General features: G+C 59.6%; 1 protein-coding gene across 1 annotated transcript in view; it reads right to left on the bottom strand.

Moving 5' to 3' along the window:
• Positions 1–2,785: 2,785 nt before the first annotated feature.
• Positions 2,786–26,047, bottom strand: part of TTYH2 (tweety family member 2) — a 38,462-nt gene continuing 15,200 nt past the window's right edge. Inside the window, exons 3-14 of the mRNA XM_075904039.1 lie at positions 21,217–21,328; positions 18,315–18,535; positions 16,390–16,485; positions 15,174–15,246; positions 13,402–13,471; positions 12,878–12,933; positions 12,316–12,408; positions 11,744–11,836; positions 11,488–11,630; positions 10,646–10,831; positions 9,546–9,624; positions 2,786–5,359 (exon numbers count right to left, since the gene is read on the bottom strand). Of these exons, the coding sequence (XP_075760154.1) occupies positions 5,279–5,359; positions 9,546–9,624; positions 10,646–10,831; positions 11,488–11,630; positions 11,744–11,836; positions 12,316–12,408; positions 12,878–12,933; positions 13,402–13,471; positions 15,174–15,246; positions 16,390–16,485; positions 18,315–18,535; positions 21,217–21,328 (1,303 nt within the window). The 3' untranslated portion in view covers positions 2,786–5,278. The remainder of the gene's footprint in view (positions 5,360–9,545; positions 9,625–10,645; positions 10,832–11,487; positions 11,631–11,743; positions 11,837–12,315; positions 12,409–12,877; positions 12,934–13,401; positions 13,472–15,173; positions 15,247–16,389; positions 16,486–18,314; positions 18,536–21,216; positions 21,329–26,047) is intronic.

The raw sequence follows: 26,047 nt of genomic DNA, 5'->3' as shown, positions 1-26,047 counted from the left end.
ATTGATTGAAGAGAACAGCTTCAGCCCAAGCCTACCACAGAGGAATAGATCTCATCAGAACCAGCTGTTCCTTGCAAATTCAGGAGCTTTACAAAAAAAAAAAAAAAAAATCAGATGGAAAAGCAACTACTTTTTTATATTAACAGTGTTATTACAGCACTGTGACCCAACAGCCGTGGGCTGCTGCCAACAGTTATAAGCAGTCCCATTCACTATCAAAACAGCCATTATCTACCAGCGGCTTATTTCCAGACACTATTGCAAGGAGCAAAGAGAGATGGAGTGGAATACAAAATAAGGAGCGCTCAGTATGAAAACTAGATGGTATTGGAAACCATTCAAGAAAAGCATGAGTCACCAAAAGAATCCTGGGATACTAGAGGAGAAAGATGGAGAATGTTGAACTCTACTGCTACCCTTAGTAAGACAGGACAGTTAATTCACCTGGCACCCTGGCTGTGGCTAAAATGTCTAGTAACAGCTAGAGGAAGAATGTGTATTACTCACAAGAAGTCAGACAAAACATCCTTCCCCTAGTTCCAGAATTTGCCATTGCTCCCTTTTTGGGGGATTTGTGGGGGACAGAAATTCCCCCACCTCTGAATTAATCTCTTTCTCTCAAAAGTTTTTCCTGCCACGTGACAATGACATCATCAGGCTCTCTGGCCGCAAAAGTAGCCAGAGAGAGGAGGGTTGGCGAGCGTAGCAAGTACAAGGCGCAGCCCCCTAGTTTTATGTAATAAAAAAATTAAATCCTGTTATTCAAAATTGTACTGAACTGAGAAAACAGGCTACAGAGCCTTTCCACAGGTGAGTACCTTTACAGAACTCTCCCAGATCAGCGATGTTCCGATATTAACATCCAGTTACCAAGCTGCACCTTACGGAGCAAGGAAATAAATAATGCAAAGTTAGAGTTCACTGACATAGGGTGTCAAAGCTAACAATTTAGCAAAATTCAGGGAAGAACCGGGCATTTATATGGATGACAGGACTATCCAGAGTTCTAATACAAAAAAAGGTTGTGATGGAGTAAGAATTTTTATGCTTCAGGACTTTGGCCACTCTTGGTTAACGAGATTTTCTCAACTACATCTTGTGGGATTTCTTGCACATTCCTCTGAACCACCTGGTGCTGATCGCTGTCAGAGAAGATAATGAAGCAGATTGACTAGCATAGGCATAGACATGTTTTTTTAACATGACCTGAAACCAGCCATTGTGATATTCAGGCCTGCCTACAGGGTGTGAGGGGGCAGTTGCCCCAGGGCCTGGTGATTCAAAGGGGTCTGGGAGAATCACTGCTGGAGTGCCACACCACACAGCTGAAGGCTGGGATGGCGTCCAGCACGATGGGCTGGGCAGCAGTGAGGGCAGCTGCACTGGCCCCACCCCTTCTGCCCGATGTCTGCCCCTTCCACAGGCATGGGGACCTGCAGAAGCTGTAGCCCCCCTGGTGATAGACAGGCTTGCTGACACATTCAGCAGATAGGCCAGGAATAAAATGGACCAGAGACCCACAGTTGAAACACTGCACCTACCTGCATTCTGGAGCTTTTATGGCCATCTTTGTTAGTAGCAATCAAAACAAAGTTTGATATCCTGGCCATAAAGCCCAGCTTTAGTAGCAATCATGACAGACGTGGCACCATATCAGGCTATTAAAAGCCTAGATTAATATCCTAGATACCAGTATTTGTCTAGTGCCATTTAAAAAGGACACGTTTGCAATGCACAAGCAGGTTCCAAGCATGAGCTAAGGACGCTAACCGCAGATGGAGTTGTCAGAGGGCAACCGGGTTGTTTTAAATGTAATGTCAATTAAATCCATCGAGCGTTATCCATTTACAACGGAACCTCGGTTACGAACTGACCAGTCAACCACGCACCTCATTTAGAACCAGAAGTATGCAATCAGGCAGCAGCAGAGGGCAAAAAAGCAAATATACAACAGTATGGCGTTAAATGTCAACTCCTAAAAAAGGGAAAGCAGAATTTTTCTTCAGCTGAGTAGTTTCAAAGCTGCAGTAAGCCAATGTTCATCTGTGAATCTTTGAAAAACCGTAATGTTTTGTTATGAACATTTCAGAGTTAAGAGCAACCTCCACTACACTGAGGTGTTTGTAATTTTGAGGTTCTTCGGTATTGCACAAACAATTTATACCATAAGGTGGCACTGCTCTCTGTATCAAATAGCTGAGTCCTAGCATCCTTATATCTGGAAGAACTTTTTCACGCTCTGAAATTAAGCAATTAGAGCTAGGCAAGTATTGAAAAAAAATAACCCCAACAATGCATTCCAGAGATGTTTTAAAATGTTTGTTTGTTGCACTTGTGCTCCTAGTATTCATTTCCCAGAATACTCTAGCAAATCTGTTTGCTGGTGTGAATATTTTCAGAAAAGGCGAATGTTCAAGTGAATATTCCAGTCCATTGGCAGAAAGCCAGGTTCAAATCCACAGATCAGTGTAGGTTTTAATAGCCCTCCAGGACTGGAGCATCTCAGCATTTAAATAATCCACACAATTGTGAGCACTGGTAGCAGAAACCTGATTATAAATGACTCTCAATTCAGTCAGGGAATAGAAGCAGTATCATGTGACCTGTGCTCAATCTAAAGAGCTACAATTCTCATTTCAGCAAACTATTCCTGCGCTCAGTGTTGGCTGCAAAGTGTGCACCTGGCTTTGGAGGACAGCAAGCTAGGATGGACTGAAGCCTTACCTATGTAAGTCAAGGAAAATGTTGGCAGATACCATCTTGCTCTAATAAGGATCAACAACAGTTAAATGTTTAGTCAAGTTTTTATTGTCTCCTTCCCAGAGGGTACATACAAATCAAGCAGGATTTCCAGTTCCTCCAAGGAGGCCAGAAAGAGGTTAGTTCCCATGCGTTTAAAAACAGCTCTTCTACCAGTACTGTTACACTGAAACATTAAAAGCAGAAATGAGGACTTTCAACCAGACCCTAAGGCTAGCCACGCGTAACATGGACCTACAAACAACGTTATGGAGCATGATATGTACAGTTATCTTTAAAAGACATGAGTAATAAAACCTCCACGAGGTGTCTGCACGCCAGGGAGGGTAGCTCCGCACAGTCCAGAAGGAGGAGCCGGCCCAGTTTTAGCAGCGCAAACCACAGTGTTAGGCTAAGAGGAGCCAAAATGAGTTTGTGGAAGGATAGCTCAGCGCCAGCAGGGCAGGCTGGGCCAACGCCATCCAACCAACCTTGCAAGATCCAGGGTTGAGAGTTCCTCTGGTTTCTTGTGCTTGGGGAGAAGGAAGCCTGGACCAATCGCTTTGTTCTGAGGTGGTGGCGGCAGGCTGGCTTTTCTCCCCATCAGAGCAGTTTTGGCGGGGATGCAGTGCTACAGTTTAGGAGGCCCAATGGCTCTGACTCAGTTTTGGGTGCAAGCAGATACAACCTCACTGAATTTAAATGGAGCTAAAACGCACATGCTAGAGCTGTATTTAACCAGGGTAGGAGGATGCACCTGGAAGAATCACATGGGTAGGAATCTTTCCCCATCTGGGTCTTTTGATCCTCTGAATCCCCTGAAGCCAGAAGTCAGTTCACACCCACCAGTGCGGACTAGATGTTCTCTCCTGTCCCAAAGGAGAAGAGAGGAGGAAGGCAAAGGGTGAACCTGTACTTTCTTTGACAAGGGATGGGAGAGGAGGTATCTGAGGTCTTGTCTACACTGTAAGAGAAAATAGCATTGGCAATAGCTGTATTACTGGACTATTGTAGCTAACGGGGTTTCCCTGATCAGTGTGAACGGGGGAGTTTTCCTGAGAACTGTTGGGTTTACTCTATAGCGCTGTTTAGCTAGGATTGCCTCAGGAAAAAGCCAGTCCAAACTGCTCAGAATTAAGCACCACCATCTACCCCTTGCTGCTAACACCATTTCAACTGCTGTGGAGACAGAACTCCCCCTTCCCCCCACACGATGCTCAAATCCAATCTTCCGTGGGACAGAAGTGGCTGTCATCCTCCCCGGCAGCAGTTAAGGGCCTGAACGAGATGCAATCGCACACAATTCTTAAAATTATCACAGGGTTTGGGTTAAAATGTTTTCTAAAAAGTAATTTTTAAAGCTAGCCCCTAGGAACAAAAAAAAAAAAAAAAAAAAATCAGTGCCAAAAAAAGCTGCAAGAACCCCCCTCCCGCCCCACCAAAGATTTTTATATAAAAACCATGAAAAAAAAAAAACCCACCTTCTAAAAAAAGGCAAAAAAATGTGCTCTGTGTGGGTGTGTTCTTTGGATAGTCGATAAAACCACTGGTGGAAAAAAGATAAAGGCAAAAAATAATATAAGGGTAAATATTATTCTACGTATTCTGACGTCTCTTAATACCCAAGACCGCCCTGGCTTATTCCAGAAGTAAAGGGACTGCATGAGAGGTGAGGGGAAGCGTGTAGGTCTGGTGCTGTACATTCCAAACAGGTGCTATAGAGAGTGTGGGGAGATTGCCATCACAGGATGGCAGGGGGCAAAGCCCACCCGCTGGCACCCTCCAAAGGGTGCTGGCATCACTAGTGGCTCTTATTGCTTTGATGCAGGAGTGAGGAGCATCTCTCCACTTCGCAAGGTGGTGGTGACCACACCGAACGGTGGATGTCCCCGTGTTCTGTGGATGGACAGTGCACTGGTCTTGCTATTCATACCTAACTAGTTAGAAAAGGAAGGCCACCAAGACTCTCCAGTGACGTGAAATAACCCCAATTTGGTGCAGACAGGAAGCAAAGAGGAACCCACCCCATGTGCACAAAGCTGTTTCAGTCTTCAAATTGGTATTGGCTGTCATGCTAGAAATGGCAGCGAGTGGCATTCAGCCTGGGGAGGCAGAGAGGTGGCAGAACCTAGCCTGTTGTATCACAAGCCAGCTGGAATCCCTGCCCCATGCTGGGGGTGTGCTGAGAGGGAAACCATGTTTCAAGCAAAGGGCATAAGGGGAGTTAATTCAGAGGATGGTGGCTGTGAGCATCATCCCGTGTGCCCGTCAGAGAGGAAGACTATGAATAAAAGCTGCCAGATAATACAGGAGGGATCTGCAGAGCACATGGTCCGGGCTTCCAGCAACCATCCGCTTTTGACCTGCAATTTGTCCTTCAGCCAGAACCATCTCCAGATCTCTCCTGTCAGCTCCCATCCCTTCTCTTCTTCAGCAAGAGGCCTTATTGTTTCATGCGCTTTCCAGTTGCCTTTGGTTTCTGTGGCAGAAACGCTGTTTGTGTTTTCATTGCTTGTAAGTTGCTCAGGGAGAGCACGCATTAGGCTGGAAATTCATTGCCGTAATGTCTTATATGCTCATCGTTGACAGAAAGATACGTGGCTCGCATGCTGGGAGAATACTGTGGAGGAGAAGAGGGAGATTAAGCAATATTCTGAGCTGCTCGCTACCGAACGTGGAAATACCTGCCTAAGACCCCAAGTCAGTATAAAAGTAAGCTGCAGTGGCCAATCCCATCTTCCGGCATTGTTCGGCCATCCCTCACTATAATCTTCCACATAAAATCAATAGCAGCAACAAAGACCCTAATGAACTCCAGGAAGTGTCTGTGTTTTAATGTTCAGATGTCAGTCCTTTATTTATCAGTCAGGTTCCCGTGTTTAAAAGGAATCTAATCCTATTTATGGGCAAGTTTCCTCCCTTCGGTGAAATGAAAGCTAAAGTGCTCTCTGTAAAACAAGCGATTTTATTTGTGTTGGAAATATCTGATTTTACCCCAATTCGAGCGTTTCTTTTTTCACTCTGCTGGGACAGTGAAATGAGATTAGTCACATTTGTTTTCTGATTTTTTCAGGTCCTAGCTCTGAAACTGAACTGTAAATACAGCAGGGGAAAAGTCTAAATCCAAATTCAAAAACTCCCACACTTGCCCTCCAGTTCTTTAAGCCCCAAGAAACCCCACCAGAGCCAACGACAGATGGATGCGGGCTCTAAGGCACTCCACAGTCCCTTAGCAATTAGCCACTCTCGTCCCCTGCATCATCTGGTATTTTGACCGCCTAGGAGAGAGACACAAGGAGCAACTGGCTTGGGTGGCTCACAGGCCATGATAATGGAGGAAGAATCAATTTTAAAGTATTTTTCTCTACTGTTGTTTTTTCATGGTGGTACCCCATGTGTATCCATTTAGAGCCACATAGGTGATGGGGCCTGACTGAAGAGCACAAAAGCCTTTGTGTTTGCCATGCTGAGCTGCCCCTGGGATGAACACACGGTACGGGCACTTGGACAATAGCTCCATACAGGAGGTGAAAGGCACACCAGAGGTGTCTCGCCTCACCCATTGCATGCACCATTCGCTGAGGGGGGGGGGACGGAGGGAGAGGATGGAGGAAGACCAATCTGCCAGGTGCCACAGCTCACAGGACCGCCCCTCTCCCTAGGGCGCCAGTTTGCTGGCTGACCTTCTGTTGAATTATTAGTACATAGCGATTAACGCGCCCAGTTCTAGTTCCAGCAGGATGAGGCAGGCAGCGGGAAAAGGTAACCGAGGCTGCTTCGATACTAGCCTGCCTCACGCTCACCGTGCCAGAACAGCATGGACAGCTCCATCAGTGGGAGCACGGGACAGCTGATCCTGCTCTGAATAACTCTAGACAAAGCCTATGTCTGATTTCACTGCACAATTAACAGGCTTACTCAGGTGCTACCCTCTTCCATCCACACACAAAACGCTCTGGGCCCGAGTTCAGTGCTTCTTCCGACCCGGGCGAGCTGGATCGTCTGGGGCTAAAACCTGTACCGGTAACCCGCCTACTTTGCAGAGTGGATACAGATTAAGCCATTCAAGTACGCCTTCCCACAATTTCCCGTTTGCTTAGGACAGACAAAGTCGCCCACAAGTTGCTGTGAATGGATCAGCTCCGTGCAGCACAGAAAACGACTGGACACCCCAAAAGTCGTAAGGACACACAGTGAAGACACGGCAACTTGGGCAGGGCTTTGCAGTGTGGCTAAGCCAGGCCATCTGGGGGTGGCTCACCCAAGCTAACCCTGCGGTAGGATATGAGTAGTCACCACAGAACCGGGGGGATGGGACTTGGCTGTCCTGGGGAAGATGAATGGCAGGAGATTTGAAGGGAGATGCTGGTGCAGACAGAGCCTCACCCCAGCAATAATGCAAAAGGAAATTCTCTCCCAGCTTTTCATTTAAAGGTGAGAAGGAGAAGAAAAAAGTCCCCACCGAGCCAAGGCCTTGGGGAAGATTATTCCATTTGTTATTTTGGAACCTGAAAGCCCTTCCTTGGGGGATTGCAATTCGACTGCTCAGTGCAGAGAAGGCAAAGAGCTGGGAGGAGCATGGGCCTTGAATTCATCTGGGCACACGAGTCTCTCCTCATGGAACAGACTTGGAGCCAGCTCTGAGTTTTACACAGCCAGAGTAAAGCCTCCCGAACGGGCACTGCTCCAGCTTTTCACAGATAACATTTCCTGTGCACGACGCAGCAACCAGCTGCCCCGGCAGCCTGCCCATTCACAGCTGGTCACAATGGCCTACCGCTTAGCTGCAGCCTAGGTGACACCCAGTGGGGGCATAGGTCAAGGGAAGGGGGGTTACAGCCAGAGATATAAGTATCTAATTTAAATGCCGATCATCTTCAAGCGGAGTTGGGGAAGGAAGCCCATGCCTAGAAGAGTGAATGAACGAGGGTGTGCCCGTGGCGGAAGCGTAATGATTTCTAGCAACCATTGAAAAACACGTTAGCTCTGCCTTCAAATCTTGGCGTCCGGCTCAGCAGGTCTCAGCTTAGACCCATTTGCAAACCCCAATTAACTGCTACACAGCAGTCTCGGCAACAGGGTCGGGTGAAGGCATTCTGGGGCCCAGCCAACAGCATACCGTGGCCCTGTCTCTCCTTGGGGCAAAACGGTGGTCATCCCGCAAGAGCAATCTGCCTGGACAGGCCATCTGGGACCCCCTTGGGCAGGCTTGAATGACAGGCCTGCATTTCTGCCATTAACAGATAGCCCTTCTGCCCAAACGGATACTGCTTGTACAAAGTGCTCTCCCCGGCTAATTGCAAGCCCCTCTGGGCAGGTGCCAGATATCCCTATGCATCTAGAGCACCATGTAAATAGCAATCAAGTCGGAGCTATTCCAACCACGGAGGCAGTAACTCACTGCAAAGGGCCACACCCAGGCATTCCCAGAAGAAGCGCTGCATAATATTGGCTGGGCAAAGAATCAGGTACAGGACTTAGTTATTTTCTATAAATTCCTTCCTAGTGTTACTGCCACCTCCTCCAGCCATATTTACTCCAAGTGGGGTCAACACTCATCCTGGCTTCTCATTGCATTTCACTCAGATGAGGCAGGGGTAGACTTCTAAGGTAGAGAGAGATGGAAGATTTAGGGGGGAAGTCTCCCCCTTTTCTGTGGAAAGGGCATTTTGATGGCGATTTTCCAAACAGCCCACCCATTAGTTTCAGTCTCTGGTTCTAGTTAGTTTCCCCCCAACGCAGGAGCACAAAAACTCCTGAAGAACTAACGGGCAGAGACTCTGGGAATCCAGGTGGATTCAGGCTTTGGGCTGGTGTTGAGATGCACCAAATATCTGGGTTTGTCTTCCGATCGCCCACTGTCAATGGGTTCCCATTTCTGTTCCAATGAAATCAACACACACACACAAAACACACAAAATGTAAGAAGGAGGTGAGGACAGCTAAACCAATGGACAAAATGACCATCCCAAAACAAGAAAGAAAAAAAAACCAAAACTTACTCTTGATGGGCAACAAAGCTCCAAAATAGTTGAGGCAAAAACAAAAACAAACAGTAACAGGCAAGATGTGTTTAAAGAATATTAAGCCAGACACTCCAGGTAAATACACTCCAGGTAAATGGGGACAAACATAAATAAAACCAGAATCAAAGCAACTGAAACAAAACTTAAGTTGTCTTTTGAGATGTTTGGAATATATGGCTCTTCCCCCCCACCCCTCAAAAGCCAATGCTGATTAGAGAAGAAATCTGTTAACGAGTTAGATATGCACGCATTTGCTTTTAAATATGGCACTAAAGCATGAGGTTAGGACAAGATACAATACAATGAAGCCAAGAGGGTCATAATGTGGTGTATCAGTGATGTAGCTGTAGAGCTGTGGGGTTACAAGTTACCTGTCTTCTCATGAGCCATTTTCTCCCTCCAGCTCAAGTGGCATATCAAGAAGTCCCACCTCCAAAAGGCGGGACTTCCTGTCACAGTACGACATTTCCAACAGTGTCGATTCCAGCCTTGGGACTATCATTGCTGGAGGTACCATGTTCAAAAGGACAGGTTACATCCCTTAACGCCCAAGAGCAAGAGGGGTTGGAGGAGGAATTGTTCATGAGCCACTGTCGCTAGCTCAGCAAATGAAGCCTTGGGTTTCTGAGGAAGTGGAAGGATTCCCCATCAATTAGCAACATGGACCTTTGGTCTGACCCAGTATGGCCGTTCTTCTGTTCTAACGTGATTAACACAATAAAAACAGAGCAGAGAGGGGCCCTATTATAAAAACGACTTGGCTTCAGATGCCCATCGTACCGTAGGGGGAGGAGAGCCTCTTCCAATCAACGGGACGTTTTCATAGCGCGGGTTTCCACCAAAGAGCGCAGCCTGGTTCCTGTGAGGAGATGGAGGAAGAGCCTTTTAGAGATGGCACAGCACCCCCCAAGGATGACAGATCTGCTGAATGGACCAGAACTCCCAGAGCTCGTGTCATTAACAGCATCTAGGCTGGGTTGTCCAGAGAGGCTGTGGGATCTCCATCCCTGGAGATATTTAAGAACAAGTTAGACAAACATCTATCAGGGATGATCTAGATGGTGCGTGGTCCTGCCCGAGGGCAGGGGACTGAACTTGACCTCGAGAGCCCTTCCAGTTCTAGTATTCTATGATCTGGGAGAGGGCGTGCCACGTCCCTCGTTCCTGGGTTGGAGGACAGTCATGAAGCAGGGTACCACATCTCCATGCGGAGGGGACACTTCCGAGCCCTCTGCAAAGACTGGCGGCGCCCAGAGATTTTGGGACTGTTTGGAGGAAGGAGGGGGCTGTAAAGCCGACAAAGAACAGGGTCGAGAATGTCTTCCCCACCATGGATGGTTGTGGGGAGAATCGTCTCTTGCTCTTTTCTAGCACCCCATGGCTAGAGGGCGCTTTCCGCACACCGACACCCCACCTCCTATCCAGTCCCATCTCCGTTCTACTCGGGGTGGGATACAGGGCCAGCAAAGTGAAGGGACTTTCCCTAGAACAGCCAAGCAGGGCACAGAACCCACCCCTCCCACGCAGCAGCTCCCTGCTCGAGGGCAGCTCCTAAGTGGGAAGCAGCGAGTGCACCAAACTCTCCCACGGGCCTTCTTCCTCCTCACCGCAGCGTCACTGAGCCCAAGAGTGGTCAGCTTCTGTGGTCAGTGCTTTAAGGATCCCCTCTGGGTCTCCCGAGGCCCCTCCAAGCAGCGTGAGAGGCACCCGGGCTATCAGCTCTGTGGCTGACTTGCTAGGGAAGGGCTGGAGGCTGGAGCATGCCTTTGCCACAGCGTGCTCAGCTCCCCCTGCCCTGGGAGCTACAGGCCAGTCCTCGCGCACCGGCCCCGCCCCGGGGTTCCCCAGCAGTCGAGGAGGGAGGGGACGGGCAGCCTTACATGTACTCAGACACCGGGGCATTGGAGACGGTCTGTGCCGGCGGGTGCAGGCTGGCCTGGCTGCCCAGGCTGCTGCTGTAGCTGCAGAAGCTGCGGAGCTGCCCGCGGGTGGGGTTGTGGGTGGCGATGCGGCGGGCCTGCGGGTTGAAGGGGTCTTCCTCGTCGATGTCGTCGTAATCCCGGTCCCTGGAAGGAAGCGAGGGGCGGTGCAGCCCTTTAGTCGCCCTCGGTACCAAAGTCGGCCGGGCGGGGCAGCCCCCGGGGGATGGCGAAGGGGGCCCTCACTGGATAGTCTCAGCGCAGGGGTAAGATCACAGCCCCCGGTCTGAAGCCAAGGCGCGCTTGCCTGGCCTTGCCTCGTACCAGGCCTGTCCTAGGGATAACAGGCCCCTCGAACCAGGCCTCACTGGGAGAGGACAGGAAAACCCACAGCAGCTGGATGCCCTCGCTTTGGGGGAGGGACCAGCCAAGAGACAGGACTCGGCATTGCCGCTGCCGGAGGTGTTCAGGGCCCGGCTGCGAGGTCCCCGGGACTCACCAGGAGCCAGAGGGGAAAAGCATGCCAGGGAGGGCAGCTCGGCCAGCCAGCTCCGAGGGCTGGTGGCTATTCGTGGCAGTCACCCCCAGACTGGCGGTAAATTGGTCACGCCCCCCATGAGGGGAGCCGAGTTGCCCGTTCAGGTTAGCTCCAGGACAGCTGAAAGGGCAGAGCATGGAGCCAAATCACACCCCTCAGTGGGCACCCAGTTCTGGGGCGTGTCCAGCCCGGCTCTCCAGGCCCTAAAGGCCTCCCCCCAACCCCCTTGAGTGGGCACCAACGGCGCGACAGGGCTTGGACTTACCTGCCAGCCAAGTGCTTCCAGGCCCGCGGCGTGGCGCAGATGAGAGTGGAGAAGGACATGGCCGCCAGCAGAGAGAACAAGGCCAGGTAGAGCAAGCCTTCCACCCCGTCGTAGCAGATGCCCATCAGCCCGTCCAGGTAATCCTGCAACGGGGAGACACCACACGGTCGTTCTCCTTCCCCGAGTGCTCCCACTGGGCCGGCAGGGGGCATGGCGCCGGCCCTGGCGAGCCACCCCGCGGGAGGGAACGCCCCACCTTGTGCAGGCCCCGGCAGTCCAGCATGGCCGTCAGCTGGTGCAGGCTGGTCTCCGACGAGTTCAGCAGCTGCTGGATTCCGAGCAGGTCTTTCTGCGGCAGAGAGGGGCAAGGCAGAGGCGCTGAGGCCAGCTGGCAGCACAGCATGGCATGGCATGGGGGGAGGGCGGAGAGGCTGGTGCATGCCGCAGGACGGGCAGGGAGAGCCCTGCTTAGCTAAGGGATCCCTCACACGCCCTGGCCACTGCCAGGCGATCACCCCCCATGCCTCGTGCGTTCCAGACACCTCGGCTGCAGGATTCGGGGTGGGGCTAGAATGCCTCCCTCGTCCCCACCCCCTCCCCCCGCTCTCAGCCCAGGAGGAGCCGTGCCCCTGTCCTGCAGGGCGGCTGGGGAGAAGCTGGCCAGGCATGTTGGGATCTCAGCACTGGGCACAGACGATGGGCGGCGCACACAGCTGGGCAGAAGCCCTGGGACGGGTTTTGGTTCCAGGTATGAGGACACAGAATAGTCCCCCCCATCTTGGCACTGCTACCCCAGATCTGTGTGCCCAGCGGGGGGCCCCGCCTTACCCTGGCCGTGGGGAAGAGAGGCACCGCAAACTGCAACAGGCCCTGGATCTGAATCTGCATGGTGGTGAGCGAGCGCTGGTAGATGGTCAGGGCCTGCACGGCAGAAAACAAGGCCTAGCCCCCGAGGCATGGCCCATGCTCGCCGGAGGGCAGGGAGAGTCCCCCCCTGCACACTTCCAGGCCTGGACTGTCAAGATCCAGAGGGCAAGCTGGGCGTGGTAACCACGGGGACCCAAACCCAGCCAGCCCCAGCGCCTGCGTGCCAGCTGCGAGGCACGACGGAGCCAGCTGAGTCCGGGCTGCAGACCCCCGAGCCCAGAGCCAACCCGGGCAGAGAGCCGGATACATCAGCTTTTCCCTCCCACGATGCCTGCGTGGATTTGGCTTGTGGCTGGCGGTGGCAGGAATCAGTCCCACTGTGGGACCTCTGCCAGGCATCTGCAGCCAGCAGGGGGAGCCACACACCTGCCCATCACCTGCAGGAGACGGGCTCCCCCACCCACCCTGCCCCGGGGCATGCCCAGGCGGGGGCCGTGCCATAGGAGGGGCCGGGGGCTCGTACCTGCTGGAAGGGGTTGCTCAGGCTCTGGCTGCAGTACAGGTAGTAGTGAACCACTTCTGCAACACAAGCACAAGGGGAGACGTCGGAAGCCTCGCGGGGACCTTCCACCCCAGCCAGAGACCCCCCGCCCCGAGCAGGGTTAGATGCAGCAGCCAGGCCCCGCACCGGGAAAGCGGCCGCTCTGAGCAGAAGCCGTTCGCCGAGAGCCAGTTGCCTCTCCGCCCCAGCCAGGACCAGCGGCTCTGCTGGCAGCCACGGACGGCACTGGGCCAGGACACGCTGCCACGTGCCCGCTGGCGGAGCTGGTTCCAACGAGCTGGAGTTCCCAATTGAAGCCACACCCACGTAAGGGGCAGCGGGAGACGCAAGCCCCCTCGTAATGATACCTGCCCCAGGGCTGAGGCCAGCCCTCGAGAATCCCCAAGCACCAAGTTACGAGCCCTGCCCGGCTGGGAGCCCTGCGGGCACCGGAGCCGCATCCCGCCCGCCCGGGGCTCCCGTGGCGCACAAGGCCATTCCGTCACCTGCACTGAGGTCGCCCTGCGTTAGGTTCATGATGAACTTGTCCGGGGCCACGCAGAAATCGCTGGTGCCCTGCAAGAAGCAGAGCGCGGGTCACAGGGCTGCCCGGAGGAACCCAGCCCGGGGAGCAGAGCGGCAGCTGGCAAGGGGGTGGGAGAGCACACGGAGAGGAGCCACCCCCGCCACCCAAAGCTGGGCCCACGCCAGCAGGATGGAGGGCCAGATTTGCAGCCTCTGCCCCCTAAGCAGGCCTGCCCCTGCCCCCCCACAGCGGGCACCGGCCCGATTCCTCCGCCCTCTCTGAACCAGCAAGGACTGGGTGCTCTTCACACGTGCCCCTTCACCAGCTCATACAGCCCCCCCCCCCCAGTGGCAGGAGAGTCCCTTCTGCCACCACCACCCTGGAGACCTTGCATTTAGTCCACAGGAGCCGACACCCCCCCCGAACAGGGGGCAGGTTCCTGGGGCGGGGGGGGGGGGAACCAATGCAGCAGCCCCCACATCCCTGCCCACCACGGGGAACGATGGGGATCGGGCGGCCGCAGGAAGCGCAGGGGGAGCCACGGGGATCGGGCGGCCGCAGGAAGCGCAGGGGGAGCCACGGGGATCGGGCGGCCGCAGGAAGCGCAGGGGGAGCCACGGGGATCGGGCGGCCGCAGGAAGCGCAGGGGGAGCCACGGGGATCGGGCAGCCGCAGGAAGCGCAGGGGGAGCCACGGGGATCGGGCGGCCACAGGAAGCGCAGGGGGAAGCCACGGGGATCGGGCAGCCGCAGGAAGCGCGGGGGGAGCCACGGGGATCGGGCAGCCGCAGGAAGCACAGGGGGAGCCACGGGGATCGGGCAGCCGCAGGAAGCGCGGGGGGAGCCACGGGGATCGGGCGGCCACAGGAAGCGCAGGGGGAAGCCACGGGGATCGGGCGGCCGCAGGAAGCGCGGGGGAAGCCACGGGGATCGGGCGGCCGCAGGAAGCGCGGGGGAAGCCACGGGGATCGGGCGGCCGCAGGAAGCGCGGGGGAAGCCACGGGGATCGGGCGGTCGCAGGAAGCGCGGGGGGAGCCACGGGGATCGGGCGGCCGCAGGAAGCGCGGGGGGAGCCACGGGGATCGGGCGGCCGCAGGAAGCGCAGGGGGAGCCACGGGGATCGGGCGGCCGCAGGAAGCGCAGGGGGAAGCCACGGGGATCGGGCGGCCGCAGGAAGCGCAGGGGGAAGCCACGGGGATCGGGCGGCCGCAGGAAGCGCAGGGGGAGCGACGGGGATCGGGCGGCCGCAGGAAGCGCAGGGGGAGCCACGGGGATTGGGCGGCCGCAGGAAGCGCAGGGGGAGCCACGGGGATCGGGCGGCCGCAGGAAGCGCGGGGGGAGCCACGGGGATCGGGCGGCCGCAGGAAGCGCGGGGGGAGCCACGGGGATCGGGCGGCCGCAGGAAGCGCAGGGGGAGCCACGGGGATTGGGCGGCCGCAGGAAGCGCAGGGGGAGCCACGGGGATCGGGCGGCCGCAGGAAGCGCAGGGGGAGCCACGGGGATTGGGCGGCCGCAGGAAGCGCAGGGGGAGCCACGGGGATTGGGCGGCCGCAGGAAGCGCAGGGGGAGCCACGGGGATTGGGCGGCCACACGCTAGTGAACGCCAGGTACCAGCAGGGTGGCCCAGGGAGTGGGCTACAGGCACCAGCCGCTGCTCAGGCTCCTAATGGGAGCCAGGCTCTGAGCTCCTCCTGTTCACACCCGCTGGGCAGCACCCCGGAGGCCAGCCCGCCGCTCTGCCCTTCTCACTCACCACGGCCGCGGAGGTGTCCACCGCCAGGGAGGCCCAGCTGAGGACGAGCGTCAGCAGCCCGCAGCACAGCATCCTAGGAGAGGAAGGGGGACAAGGCGTTACGGGCACCCGAGACCTCCCTGTCCCCGGGCCGGGCGAGCCTGCGAGGGCAGGGGGGTGAGCTGGGCTCTGCCACCGACTCACCCAATGACCATGGGAGAAGCCCTGCTCCCTTCGGCCCCAGGCAGGACACCTGCCGCCGCCTCCTCTCCGGGGCCAAGCGTCCGGCCTCAGGAGCAGGGCAGAGCACTTGCAGCTCACGGCAGCAGAGAGCGGGCGAGGCCCAGGCTGCGGGGCTGGGTCCAGCAACTGGACCGGGGGATCGGGGACTGGTCGAGGCCAGGTCCTGGGGGCGAGTCCCCAGAACTCCCGGCTGCCACAGGCTTACGCGAGCAGCTGCGGAATGGTGCCAGCTGCCTGGGGTGCAGGCAGACGGTGCAAGGGGGGGGACGGGGAGGACACGGAAACCCACCATCTGCCACAGAGAAGGCCCGTGGCCCATCAGGGTTCAGAGGCTAGGACGTTCAACCCTCTGCCCTCCTGCACCTGGCCCATCCCACCAGCCCCTTGCAGTGCACGGTGCAGAGCGGCCGCCGGGCCCTTGGCACACGGTAACTCCCGGCTCCCAGTACACAGCTCGCCCCGGTGGCCGGAGGGGGCTGGGCCTGCGATGGGTGCACAGGGGCGAGCGCCCACGTTTTGGGACCGCGGGCAGCACCTACCCACCCGCTCAGCCTTGGCCCGTGACACTCGGGAGTGGGCTCCCTCCACCCCAGCGCCTTCCAACCCGCAGGGATTCACCGCGTCAGCTCTGCTCTCCCGGGAAGGACACCGGCTCGGAGCCGGGCACTGCCCAAGGGGACAGACACGGCTAGGGAACGGGGGGCTGGGAGCAGCAGCACCGTAATGACCCACCCTGCCCCAGTCTGGGAAGGGGGCCTCCTAAGTCCTGGCCATCCCAGCACCATGCTGAGCTGGGTTCTCTGGCTGCCGCACGGTCCGGCCAGCAGCTGTGCCAGGCTCCCTGTGCCAACGCGAGGGAGGCAGGTGCGGGGCATGCGGAAGGGCACGTCCCCTTCTCCCTTCCCACGGAGGGCAGCAGCTCAGGGGGTGGGGCTGGACGGGCAGCGCCCAGCCCCTGCCAGACAGCGTCCCTCGGGCTGCGGCGGGCACTCACGTGGTCAGCAGGCACCGGGAGCGCTTGGCCAGTCCCAGGCAGGCGATGAGGCAGATGATCAGGTCCAGGATGAAGAGCAGGAGGTAGGAGAGCCACCTGGGCCAGAGGAGGGGGGCGGAAAAGCGGTCAGAGCCCTGCAGACAATCCCGGCCGCCCAGAACCAGACCCCGGAGCTGGAGCCCCGGAGGGAGCCTGCAGCATCGCGTCTCCGCCGGGAAGCCAGGGGGAGATGGACCGCTGGCCTGACCCTGTCTGGCCCTTCACATGCTCAGGCATGTGGGGGGGGCAGGGGGAGCCCGGCAGTCTTGGGGGGCGGCTAGAGCCTCTCCCCTCGATGGTGGGGCTTGTGCACCCGCAGTCTGACCCGGCCGCTCGCCCGCTGTGCCCGTCGCCCGCGTCCCGCCTCACTGCTGGGGCTGGGCTCTGATGCGCGGCGCAGGGCCAGGCAGCAGGGGCGTACGGGCTGCCCGTATTCGGTCCCATGGAGCCCAGCGCCCCCGGAGCTGGGCCAGCACCCTACACTGGACCTGCCCTGGGGTGCGACTCCCTCTGCTTGCCCCGGGGGTGCCCGTATTCGGTCCCATGGAGCCCAGCGCCCCCGGAGCCTACGCTGGACCTGCCCTGGGGTGCGACTCCCTCTGCTTGCCCCGGGGGTGCCCAGACTGGCTCTGGGCAGGAGGCAGCCCCCTCTCCAAGTGGAGCCTCAGCTCCGTTCCCCGGCTCGGATGCGACATCGGCGACCACGGACTGAGCGGGCCAGGCAGCGCCACAGGGCCGGACAAGAGGCGCACGGGCCAATCGTCGTCTGGGCGCAGCCCGTCCCTCACGCGAGGCAGCGCCTCCTCCGAGCCCCGGCAGCCCCGCCAGAAGAGGGGCGGGCAGGCACGGCCACAGCGGCGCAGTGGGGAGCTAGCAGGAGGGGGACACGCCCCATCTCTGGCTCGCTCTCCCCCCGGGCGCCGGAGCCCAGCGTGCTCTGGTTTCATTCGGGGGTCGGTAACCCTGCAGGGGAGGGGGAGGGGGGGAACCAGCCTGTTTCTGCTCATTAGAATCACTGCCCAGAGTCAGAGAAGCCAATTAAAACCCTCCGCTCCAGCGCACGCTGCCGAGCGCTACGGGGCCTGGCAGCTGGGATGGAGGGGGGGTGCCCCCTCACCCTCCCTTCCCCCCCCCCGGTGCCCTTCCCCCCCCGGGGCCGTTCCCTACCCCACATGGGGACATCCGGTGGGCTCTGATGCAGAGGCCCCGTTCAGCAACATCACCATAGCAACCACTCCTTTACCCCAGGGCCCTGGGGACCGCTCGGTAGCTCCGCCATCGAGCAGGGATGGAGCATGGGCCTGCTGCCGCCAGGGCTTCCAGCTGCGCCGTGCCACCCCCAGCAGCGGCCACGCCACCGCGAACACAGCCCAGGCAGCCGGGTGTCCGTCCGCCCCCTGGGGCGGTGCGAGCGGAGCCCGCCCTGTGCCGGACTCCAGGTGGGGAGGCGAGCGCAGACGGGTCGGCCCGACTGCCCTCCCGCCCCAGTGCCGGGGGGAGCGACTGTCGGGCCTCTCCTGCCCCCCAGCGGGCGCCCGGCCTGCATTAGCCACGCGAGAGCCCCCCACGTCGGCAGGGGCGCCCAGGAAAGCACAGCAGAGCCTGCGCCAGTCAGCCCCGAGCCAGAGGGAGCTCGCCGCAGTGCCCGTCGGGGGGCTGGTGTTCTGAAAGGGCCCCGGGCACAGCGAGAGGCGGGCGGCTGGCAATGCAAGAAACCCCAGCGCCACCCCGCAGGAAACCCCTGCCCATGCCTCCCAGCATCCCCCTCCCCAGTGAAATCCCCCTTCAGCAGCCAGCCTTGGGCCCCCCCAACCCGCCACATGGTGCGGCTCTGAGCCCCACTGTGCCAGGCCGGCCCAGCCCAGGCGATGCCCCCCCCCGCTTACCTGTAATACTCCACGTAGCCCACCTGGCCGGCCACCGCCGCCAGGTCGACGCTCACGTCCTGCCAGACCGGCAGCCCCGAGAGCTGCAGGACGATGTTGCCGGCCATCTGCTGCAGGAAGCGCAGGGTCTGCACGTAGTCGCCCCGCGCGGCGAAGATCTCGTTCAGCCGCGCCAGGTGCTCCTCCAGCCCCTCCTTCATCTGCGCCGTGGTGCCAGAGACCTGCCCAGAGAGGAGCAGGAGCACTGAGGCTGCCACGGAAGCAGCCGCCCCGCCCCATCCCACCCTGGGCTGGAAAGCCACGGCCCCTCTGCAGCCCCCTCCCCCGCCCAGCAGCAGCAGCGAGCACCGCTGGGGCCCTAGGAACCGCCCCACGCTAGCCACCGGCTCAGCCAGGGGTCTATGAAGGATGGAGGGGAGCCCCCCAGCCAGACAACCCCAGTGGGGCTCAAAAGGCCGAGAGCAGAAGCAGGGGCTTGGGGGGCCACCGGAGAGGTTGCCAGGCAATGGCTCTTCAGGGGCTCAGATGGGGCGGCTGGCAGGGCCCCTCCCCCTCCCCAAGCAGGACAGCAGGAAGTTTAAATCCGGCCCCTGCGTTAGCTCTGTAAAGCCGGTGGCCCAGGCTGGCTCAGTGCAGGCTGCGGGGAGAGGCAAGCAGAGACGGGGGCGCTCTGCAGTGCTGGGCAAGTGCTCGTGCCGCTCCAAGCAACCAGGGACCACTGACATTTCCCCCACGCTGACCAACCACACAAGGGAAACTGAGTCACCCCTGGCAAGCAGCCAGTGCTCAGCCAAAAACTCATCTAGCCCAGTCCTGTCTGCCAACAGTGGCCAATGCCAGGTGCCCCAGAGGGAGTGAACAGAACAGGGGATCATCACGTGATTCTGACACACAGAGGCTAGGGACACCATGCCTACCCATCCTGGATAATAAGTATTGATGGACCCAACCTCCGTGTATTTATCTAGTTCTTCGTTAAAGTCTTGGTCTTCACAACATCCTGTGGCGAGGAGTTCCACAGGTTGACTGCGTGTTGCATGAAGAAAAGTTTCCTTTGGTTTTAAACCTATCTATTAATTTCATTTGGTAGCCCCTAGTTCTTATGTGATGGGAATAAGTAAGTCACTTTTCCTTATTCACTTTCTCCACACCAGTCATGATTTAATAGACCTCTTGCATATTCCCCCCTTAGTCCCTTTTCTAAGCTGAAAAGTCCCCGCCTTTTTTAATTTCTTTTCATAGGGGACCTGTTCCAAAGCCCTAAATTTTTGTTGTCCTTTTCTGAAGTTGTTCCAATGCCAAGAGACCTTTTTTGAGATGAGGAAACCACATCTGTACGCAGGATTCAAGCTACGGGCGTACCGTGGATTTATACAGAGGCAATAAGATGTTCTGTCTTATTCTCTGCCCACGGCCCCGGCAAGACTTTACAGCTCAGCATGGCTGTGCCGGACGGCACGGGTAAGGGAGGAAAGGCCTGGTGGGTGGGGTCGTGGGCTCCCCGAAGCCAGGGCGGACGTCGCACCAGCTCTGGGGCAGAGCCGTCTGCTGCCAGCCAACCTGGGGGTTTCCCCTTTGGACGAGCAGCCCCTCTGCAGGAAAGCCTCCCGGCTCAGGATGGAGTGAGGCGGTGCCATCGAGAAGCAGTGCCGCAGCTGGGAGCTGACCTACATAAGTCACTCAGCTGACAGACGCTGCTTCCGGCTCTGGAAGAAACCCGCCACGGCAGTAGGGCCAGAGGGCCGGCTGCCACCTCCACACGGCCTACAAAAGGCACCGTTCTGCGCAACCCGGATGCCAGGCCCAGCACCAGGCTGACAGACGCTGCTTTGCAAGGCAGCTGCGCCAGACGCTCCGGGAGCCAGTGCTACAAACAGAGGGAGGCCAGACAGGGCTGGCGAGAGGCAGACACAGGTGGGATGGGAGCAGCTGGCAGGGGTCTGAAGAAGGCACCGGGTGATGGGCAGGAGAGCAGTGCGCCCAGAGCCAGAAGGCAGCGGGGCGGCCAGGCACCCCCAGGAGCTGTCAGACACGGCTAGATCTTTGTCCATCCAGCATCAGCCCAGAGACGGCAGCTGACCTGGGGTTCGTGGGGCAGAGGGAGGAGCAATGGGAGTGCACGACAGGCCTGAGGACCCCCCCCAGAGCGCTGGCACAGGGACGACGGGGCTTCTCCGCGTTACCCCCTTTGGCGGCCCCACGGTGGGGCGCACCCAACGCCGGGCAGCGCAGCCCGGGCCCAGCCCTTCTCGCTGGGATAAACCCCTGGCTTTGCAGAGGTTTAATTTCTCAGCCAGCTCAGCAGCTGCAGGCCGGAGCTGCCAGTGCAGCCCCCACGGCGGAGATGCCAGCTGACGCCCGTAATCTCTGGAGGCAGGCAGCTGTCTCTAAGACGAGGCCCGGCCGCCGACGTCACACGAGCAGCTCCGAGGAGGAGTGAGGTCGGAAACACAGGCGGGTTCTGGCTCCACTCCCATGGCCTGCTGCATCCCAGGAGCCAGGTGAACGCAGCCAGGCCATGGCTGGCGGGAACACAGGCCGGGGCGAGCACGGCCAGCGCGCCGGCCTGTAATATCGCTGTGGCTAGCGCGCTTGTTACGGTGGGGCCGGGACTCCTGGGTTTGGTCTTCTGCTCGGTTGCAGGACACAGGTCAAATCGTTTTCCTGCTCTGTGCCTCGGCTACCGATACCCAGCAGCTCCGTAACAGCCCGAGGGCCGGAGCCTGGCAGCAGGTCTCTTCTGTGCTAGCGTCTCCCGCCCAGCCCCCTGTATCTGCCAGCCAGCCAGGCTAAGGGACTCAGGAGAAGCACCTCTCTCCTGAAGACTGGCTGGACCGGTACCCTGGGATGTGCACGGAATATCCCACCATGCCCCTGTGCAGCCGACCCCGAGCAATCGTACCAGCGTGTCGATCCCCGAGAGGGTGTGGTTGGCGTTGTCCAGGGCATAGATCAGCTGGTACACCCCGTCGTTGGTCTCGCTGTTCCCGTAGAAGCCGATGCCGACCGCAGCGCTAGGGGCGAGAGAGAACAGCTCAGAGGAGGGGGCAGCCCTGCGGCGCTGGCTTCCGGCAGCCCTCGGAGCACCGGTACAGCACGTTTAGCACACGGGGGGAGCAGCCCGGCCAGGCCTCTGACACGGCCAGCAAACAGCAGCCGTCCCACTAGGAAATGGAACGAACTCCCCCAGGGCCGGGAACAGTCCTAATAGCCACTAACCCCCAGACAGCTCGCTGGGGCCCTGCGGGCCCCTCGGGGCTGGACCCAGCATGGGGCATGGCCAGGAGGAAGGCGGATCAGGGCATCATTAGGCGAGGGGTGAGGCCAGGTACCGGGATGCCCCTCGCAGGCAGCTACCCATCGCTTCTCCCTGTCCTCCCCCAGCAGCCCAGGAGTTTGGTTCAGACGGGTCCGGGCTGAGCAGGCGCCGGGGGAGATGCGAGATCCCCTCCTACCAGAGCATCGGGTTAACTCAGGGCCCTGCAACCATGGGGCCCCACCCAGCTCCGGGATCCTGCGCTGTGACCCACCAGCCCCCCACCAGGCCCTCTGTGGCCAGGCTGTTCTGGCCCCGTGTGGCTGGCCACCGCTGGAGGTCCTGCCCCAATGCCACTGCTGCCCTGCACACCCGGCCCAGCTGTTTGGGCACTCATCTAAGCCATGGGAACCTGAGTACAATTCCCTGCTCTGCCGTATGACTTTGGCGGACTCCCTCAAGCTCTGTGCCTCAGTTTCTCATCTGCCCCAGCCCTGCCCCGCTGCACTGGGGTGTTGTGAGGAGGAGTAGTGACAGGACTACCCGCCTCTGGGCACAGTGGAAGCGCCAACGCCCCCGAGTGGGGGGCTGGGAAGGCCGCGGTACTCCCCCCCCCTCCCCCGGGTGTGTGCGGATTCTCCGCTCACGCCGGGGCTGAGCCACCCTCGAAGCCAGACACGCAGGCTGGGTTCGAAGTCAGCCCCTGCCAATGCTGCGAGCCGGGCCAAGCAGATTAAGAGAATCTGTCAGAAGAGAAACATGGCTCCCGCTTAAACCTGCTCCCCGGTTAATCCCCGGCAGGGGACGAGGAGCGAGAGCCGGGCCCCCGCGAGCCAGCTGGCCACAGGGGCCCAGTGTAGAGCCCACGAGCCACGTGCCTCACGCAGACACCCCCGGCAGCATCCCCTCCACCACCGCCCAGGCCTCTGGCAGGACATGGGGGGGGAGGGGGACCCTAAGTGCCAGCTGCTGAGTGGTTACCGTTTGCACACGTCTCCCCACCCCCACGGTCTTCCCCAGGGCGCTGAGCCCCCGGCTGCCCACGGGGCGACCGGATGTGACCCAGAGTGCAGGCTGCTAGGAGGGATGGAAAATCCCGTTGAATCCGTTAACAGGTGAACGGTTAGGTTTAACCGGGTAAGCACTTAAAGGGGGCGGGGGCTGTTCCAGCCTGGCTGGTTACCTGGCTAACCACTGACATCCCGAGGTGCCAGCCCCAGCTCTGTGGCCTCGCAGGAGTGCCCCGGCCTGGCCAATGGAGTCTCCGCTGGGCGTTACTGTGCCATAGGGCCCTGGCTCGCAGGGGCCCGGCCCCCCCCATGGGGCGAGCCCTATGGCAGCTCCCAGCTGGGGAGCACGTGCACAAGGACAGGGCCCCCCCGACAGCCCTGGAAATGGTGGCTCCCAGGCCCCCCGCTTGTAGGCCCAGACTCAGAGCCGGTGGGGGGGTCGCAGCAAGCGCTCAGCATGGCTCCTGGAGAACAGCCCCCCCCTCCTGTGCCTGGCTGCAGCTGTCAAGGAGCATGATGGAAGCAGCCGGCTCGGCCCATTAGCCTGGTAGCGGCTGCTCTCTGCCGCAGAGGCTCCGCGTAGACGTCCATGCGGCGTGGGCGCCTCGGGAGGGCTATAAAGCCCCAGCTCGGTCCCACCTCTCCCCGCAAGCCACTGCGCTTTCTACGGGCCCATGCAGCCCGGAGCAGCACCAGCCGCCCCCGGCTCCAACGCCCCAGGAGAGAGGGGCCCACGACCACTCCCTGCGAGATCTCTCCAGCTCCGACAGCACCGCCCTGACTGGCCTGCCAGCCTCTCCTCCCCCCTGGGCCACAGGGGGGGATCGCCCCGGGTGCCTTCGCTCACCAGGGAAGCGCGTCCTGCCCTCGGCCCCAGCGGGCACCTGGCCGCTCTGGCCGAGGAGGCTGTGAAGGCTAGGACTATAATAGAGTTTAAAGAGAAGCTGGATAAATTCATGGAGGTTAGGTCCATAAAAGGCTACTAGCCAGGGGGTAAAATGGTGTCCTTGGCCTCTGTTTGTCAGAGCCTGGAGAGGGATGGCAGGAGACAAATCGCTTGATCATTGTCTTCGGTCCACCCTCTCTGGGGCACCTGGTGCTGGCCACTGTCGGCAGACAGGCTACTGGGCTAGATGGACCTTTGGTCTGACCCAGTACGGCCGTTCTTATGTTCTTATGGGACTCAGGCCCAGAGGTGCGCCTATGGGACAGCCCCCCACCAGAATGGGCTCGGCAGCCACGGGAGAGTCCCGCTGGCCAAGGGCAGGACCCGCAGAGCGATGGGGCCAGCCCCCTGGGAACCGCCCTGCTCTCCCCCTCCACCCAGCCCCCTCCACCCAGCCTCTCCCAGCCCCCTGGGAACCGCCCTGCTCTCCCCCTCCGCCCAGCCCCCTCCACCCAGCCTCTCCCAGCCCCCTGGGAACCGCCCAGCTCTCCCCCTCCGCCCAGCCGCCGCACAGTCCTCGGGAGTCTCTTGGGAAGCCCCGGGGGAGTGAGCGAGCAGGTGGAGCATCAGCCGCTGGTCACGGCCGCACGGGAAACCCCGATTGCTCCACGCAGCAGCTGGCGAGGGCGCAGAGCCCCGGCCCTGGGAATCACATGGCGCAGCGGGGAAGGGGGGAGGGGGGACCAGCAGTCACGGGAAGGCCACGCTGAGCTAATCAGCGGCGTTTGCTTCCTCTTCAGAGCGTGTCCAGGGCCATACACTGCCACCTTTGTCTGGTCTCCGCGCGGGAAGAACGGCCTCTTTCTTCCCGGCCCACGGGGAGCGGATCATGCCCAAGTAATCAGCAAGCCACGCCGCCCGCCCGGGGCAGCAGCCCTGCCTGGCCAGGCCGAGAGGATTCCCAAAGCAGAGAGCCACCGAGCGCAGGACACACGCTGCTTGGCAGGGCCAGGGCGAGCTGACACATGGGGTTATAAGCTCCTGAATACAGTGGAGCAGCGTTCCCGGTGAGCTGAGCACTTGGGTGGCCGCCCAGGAGAGATTCATGTGCTGCTCCGTTCACTGGCAGAGCGCCCACAGCGTGTTTCTCCTGGTGGTGCACATCCACACCTGCCTCGGTGCACAGAACAAACTTTGTTCTGCACATAGACGGCAAAGATTAGAGCAGGGATGGGCAATAATTTTGCAGGTGGGGGCCACAATGAATTTTCTACACGGTCCCAGGCCGGTTCCACCTCTCGAAAAGGGCGGGGCCTGTGGCGGAAGGGGCGGGGCTGGGGACTCGCCTCCCCCCAGCGTTGTCTGGGGCCGGAGGCTTTGAATGAAACACACAGCAAAGGGCTCACAGCTCCTGGACCTGCCGCTACTGCGTTGCCAGGCAGCCGCCTGGGGCTTTTGCGGCTGTTTGAAGGGCTTGTGGCTCCGGCGCCCACTGGGGGAACACCACGACCGGGAGCCATGTAAACAGGATCCTGCTGCCTGAGCCACCGCCTGGAAATTCGGTGGCCAGGGCAGCAGGCTAGGAATAGGAAGTGGCCAGATCCCAGTGTCAGGCGGACTGGGTCCAGCCCCCAGGCCAGATCTTGCCCAGCCCTGGATTAGAGAGCACATCCCAGGGGAGGGCTTACAAGTGCCTCCTTGGTGCACCTGCCAGGTGTGACGTGTGTGGGGGAGGTGCTGTCTGCTCTGTACCCCGGGGGGGGGGGAAGAGAAGGGGGGTTCGCACCTCACAGTGCAGGGGATTCCCACCGACTCACCCACCCAGACACCTAGGCCCAGCCTGAGCAGATAACAAGGCTCTTCCCAGGGGGAGAGACAAAGGGAGGGAGGCGAGACCAACACCTGGCTGGGAGCAGGGCTGTTCTTGGCTAGAAAACATGAAGGGAGCAGACTAAGCCGAATGCTGAGGGGGGCGATGGATCCCCTCCCCCAAGGGGTCGAAGGCATCCGGGCCCCGACTCCTGTAGCCACGTCCCGTCCGCGCTGGGCTGTATCCCGGAGTAGCAATAAACCCCCCTATTCTACCGGCTGGCGGGGTCTGCTCTCGCTGCTCCGGGGCTGCAGGACCGGGGGGAACCCGGACGCGCCGTCACACCGGGCAGGAGACTCGGCTGCCCTCTCACCGCAACGGTGCCATGAGAGCAGGCCTGTCCGCCGGGCCTAGCGCTGCCGAGCCTGCACCACGCCGGCCGGAGCAGCAGTAGGGGGAGGGGAAAGTGGGGGGCCTCACCCCACCTCAGGAAAGGTGACGCGCAGACACGGGACCCAGAGCCTCCCCACACGCCCCCGTCACTCCCCTCGGGCCGCCCTGCCAGGCACAGACGCCAAGGCCAAGCGCAGAGGCCCGGAGGGAGGCTCCCTGCCGGCACAGCACTGCCCCCAGGGCCTCTCCCCACCACCTGGGACCCCTCCGGGACCCGTTCCCTGCCCCCCCGCCTCCATCGCTAATGGACCCAGAGCCTCACGTGACCAAAGGCTGCCATCTGCTCCGGGACTGGGAATAGCGACCCTGCCTCCCCGG

The sequence above is a fragment of the Pelodiscus sinensis genome, chromosome 20, assembly GCF_049634645.1.
Source record: "Pelodiscus sinensis isolate JC-2024 chromosome 20, ASM4963464v1, whole genome shotgun sequence".
NCBI lineage: Eukaryota > Metazoa > Chordata > Testudines > Trionychidae > Pelodiscus > Pelodiscus sinensis.
The sequence above is the reverse complement of the archived record's forward strand: the minus strand, read 5'-3'. Positions and strand labels throughout refer to the sequence as shown.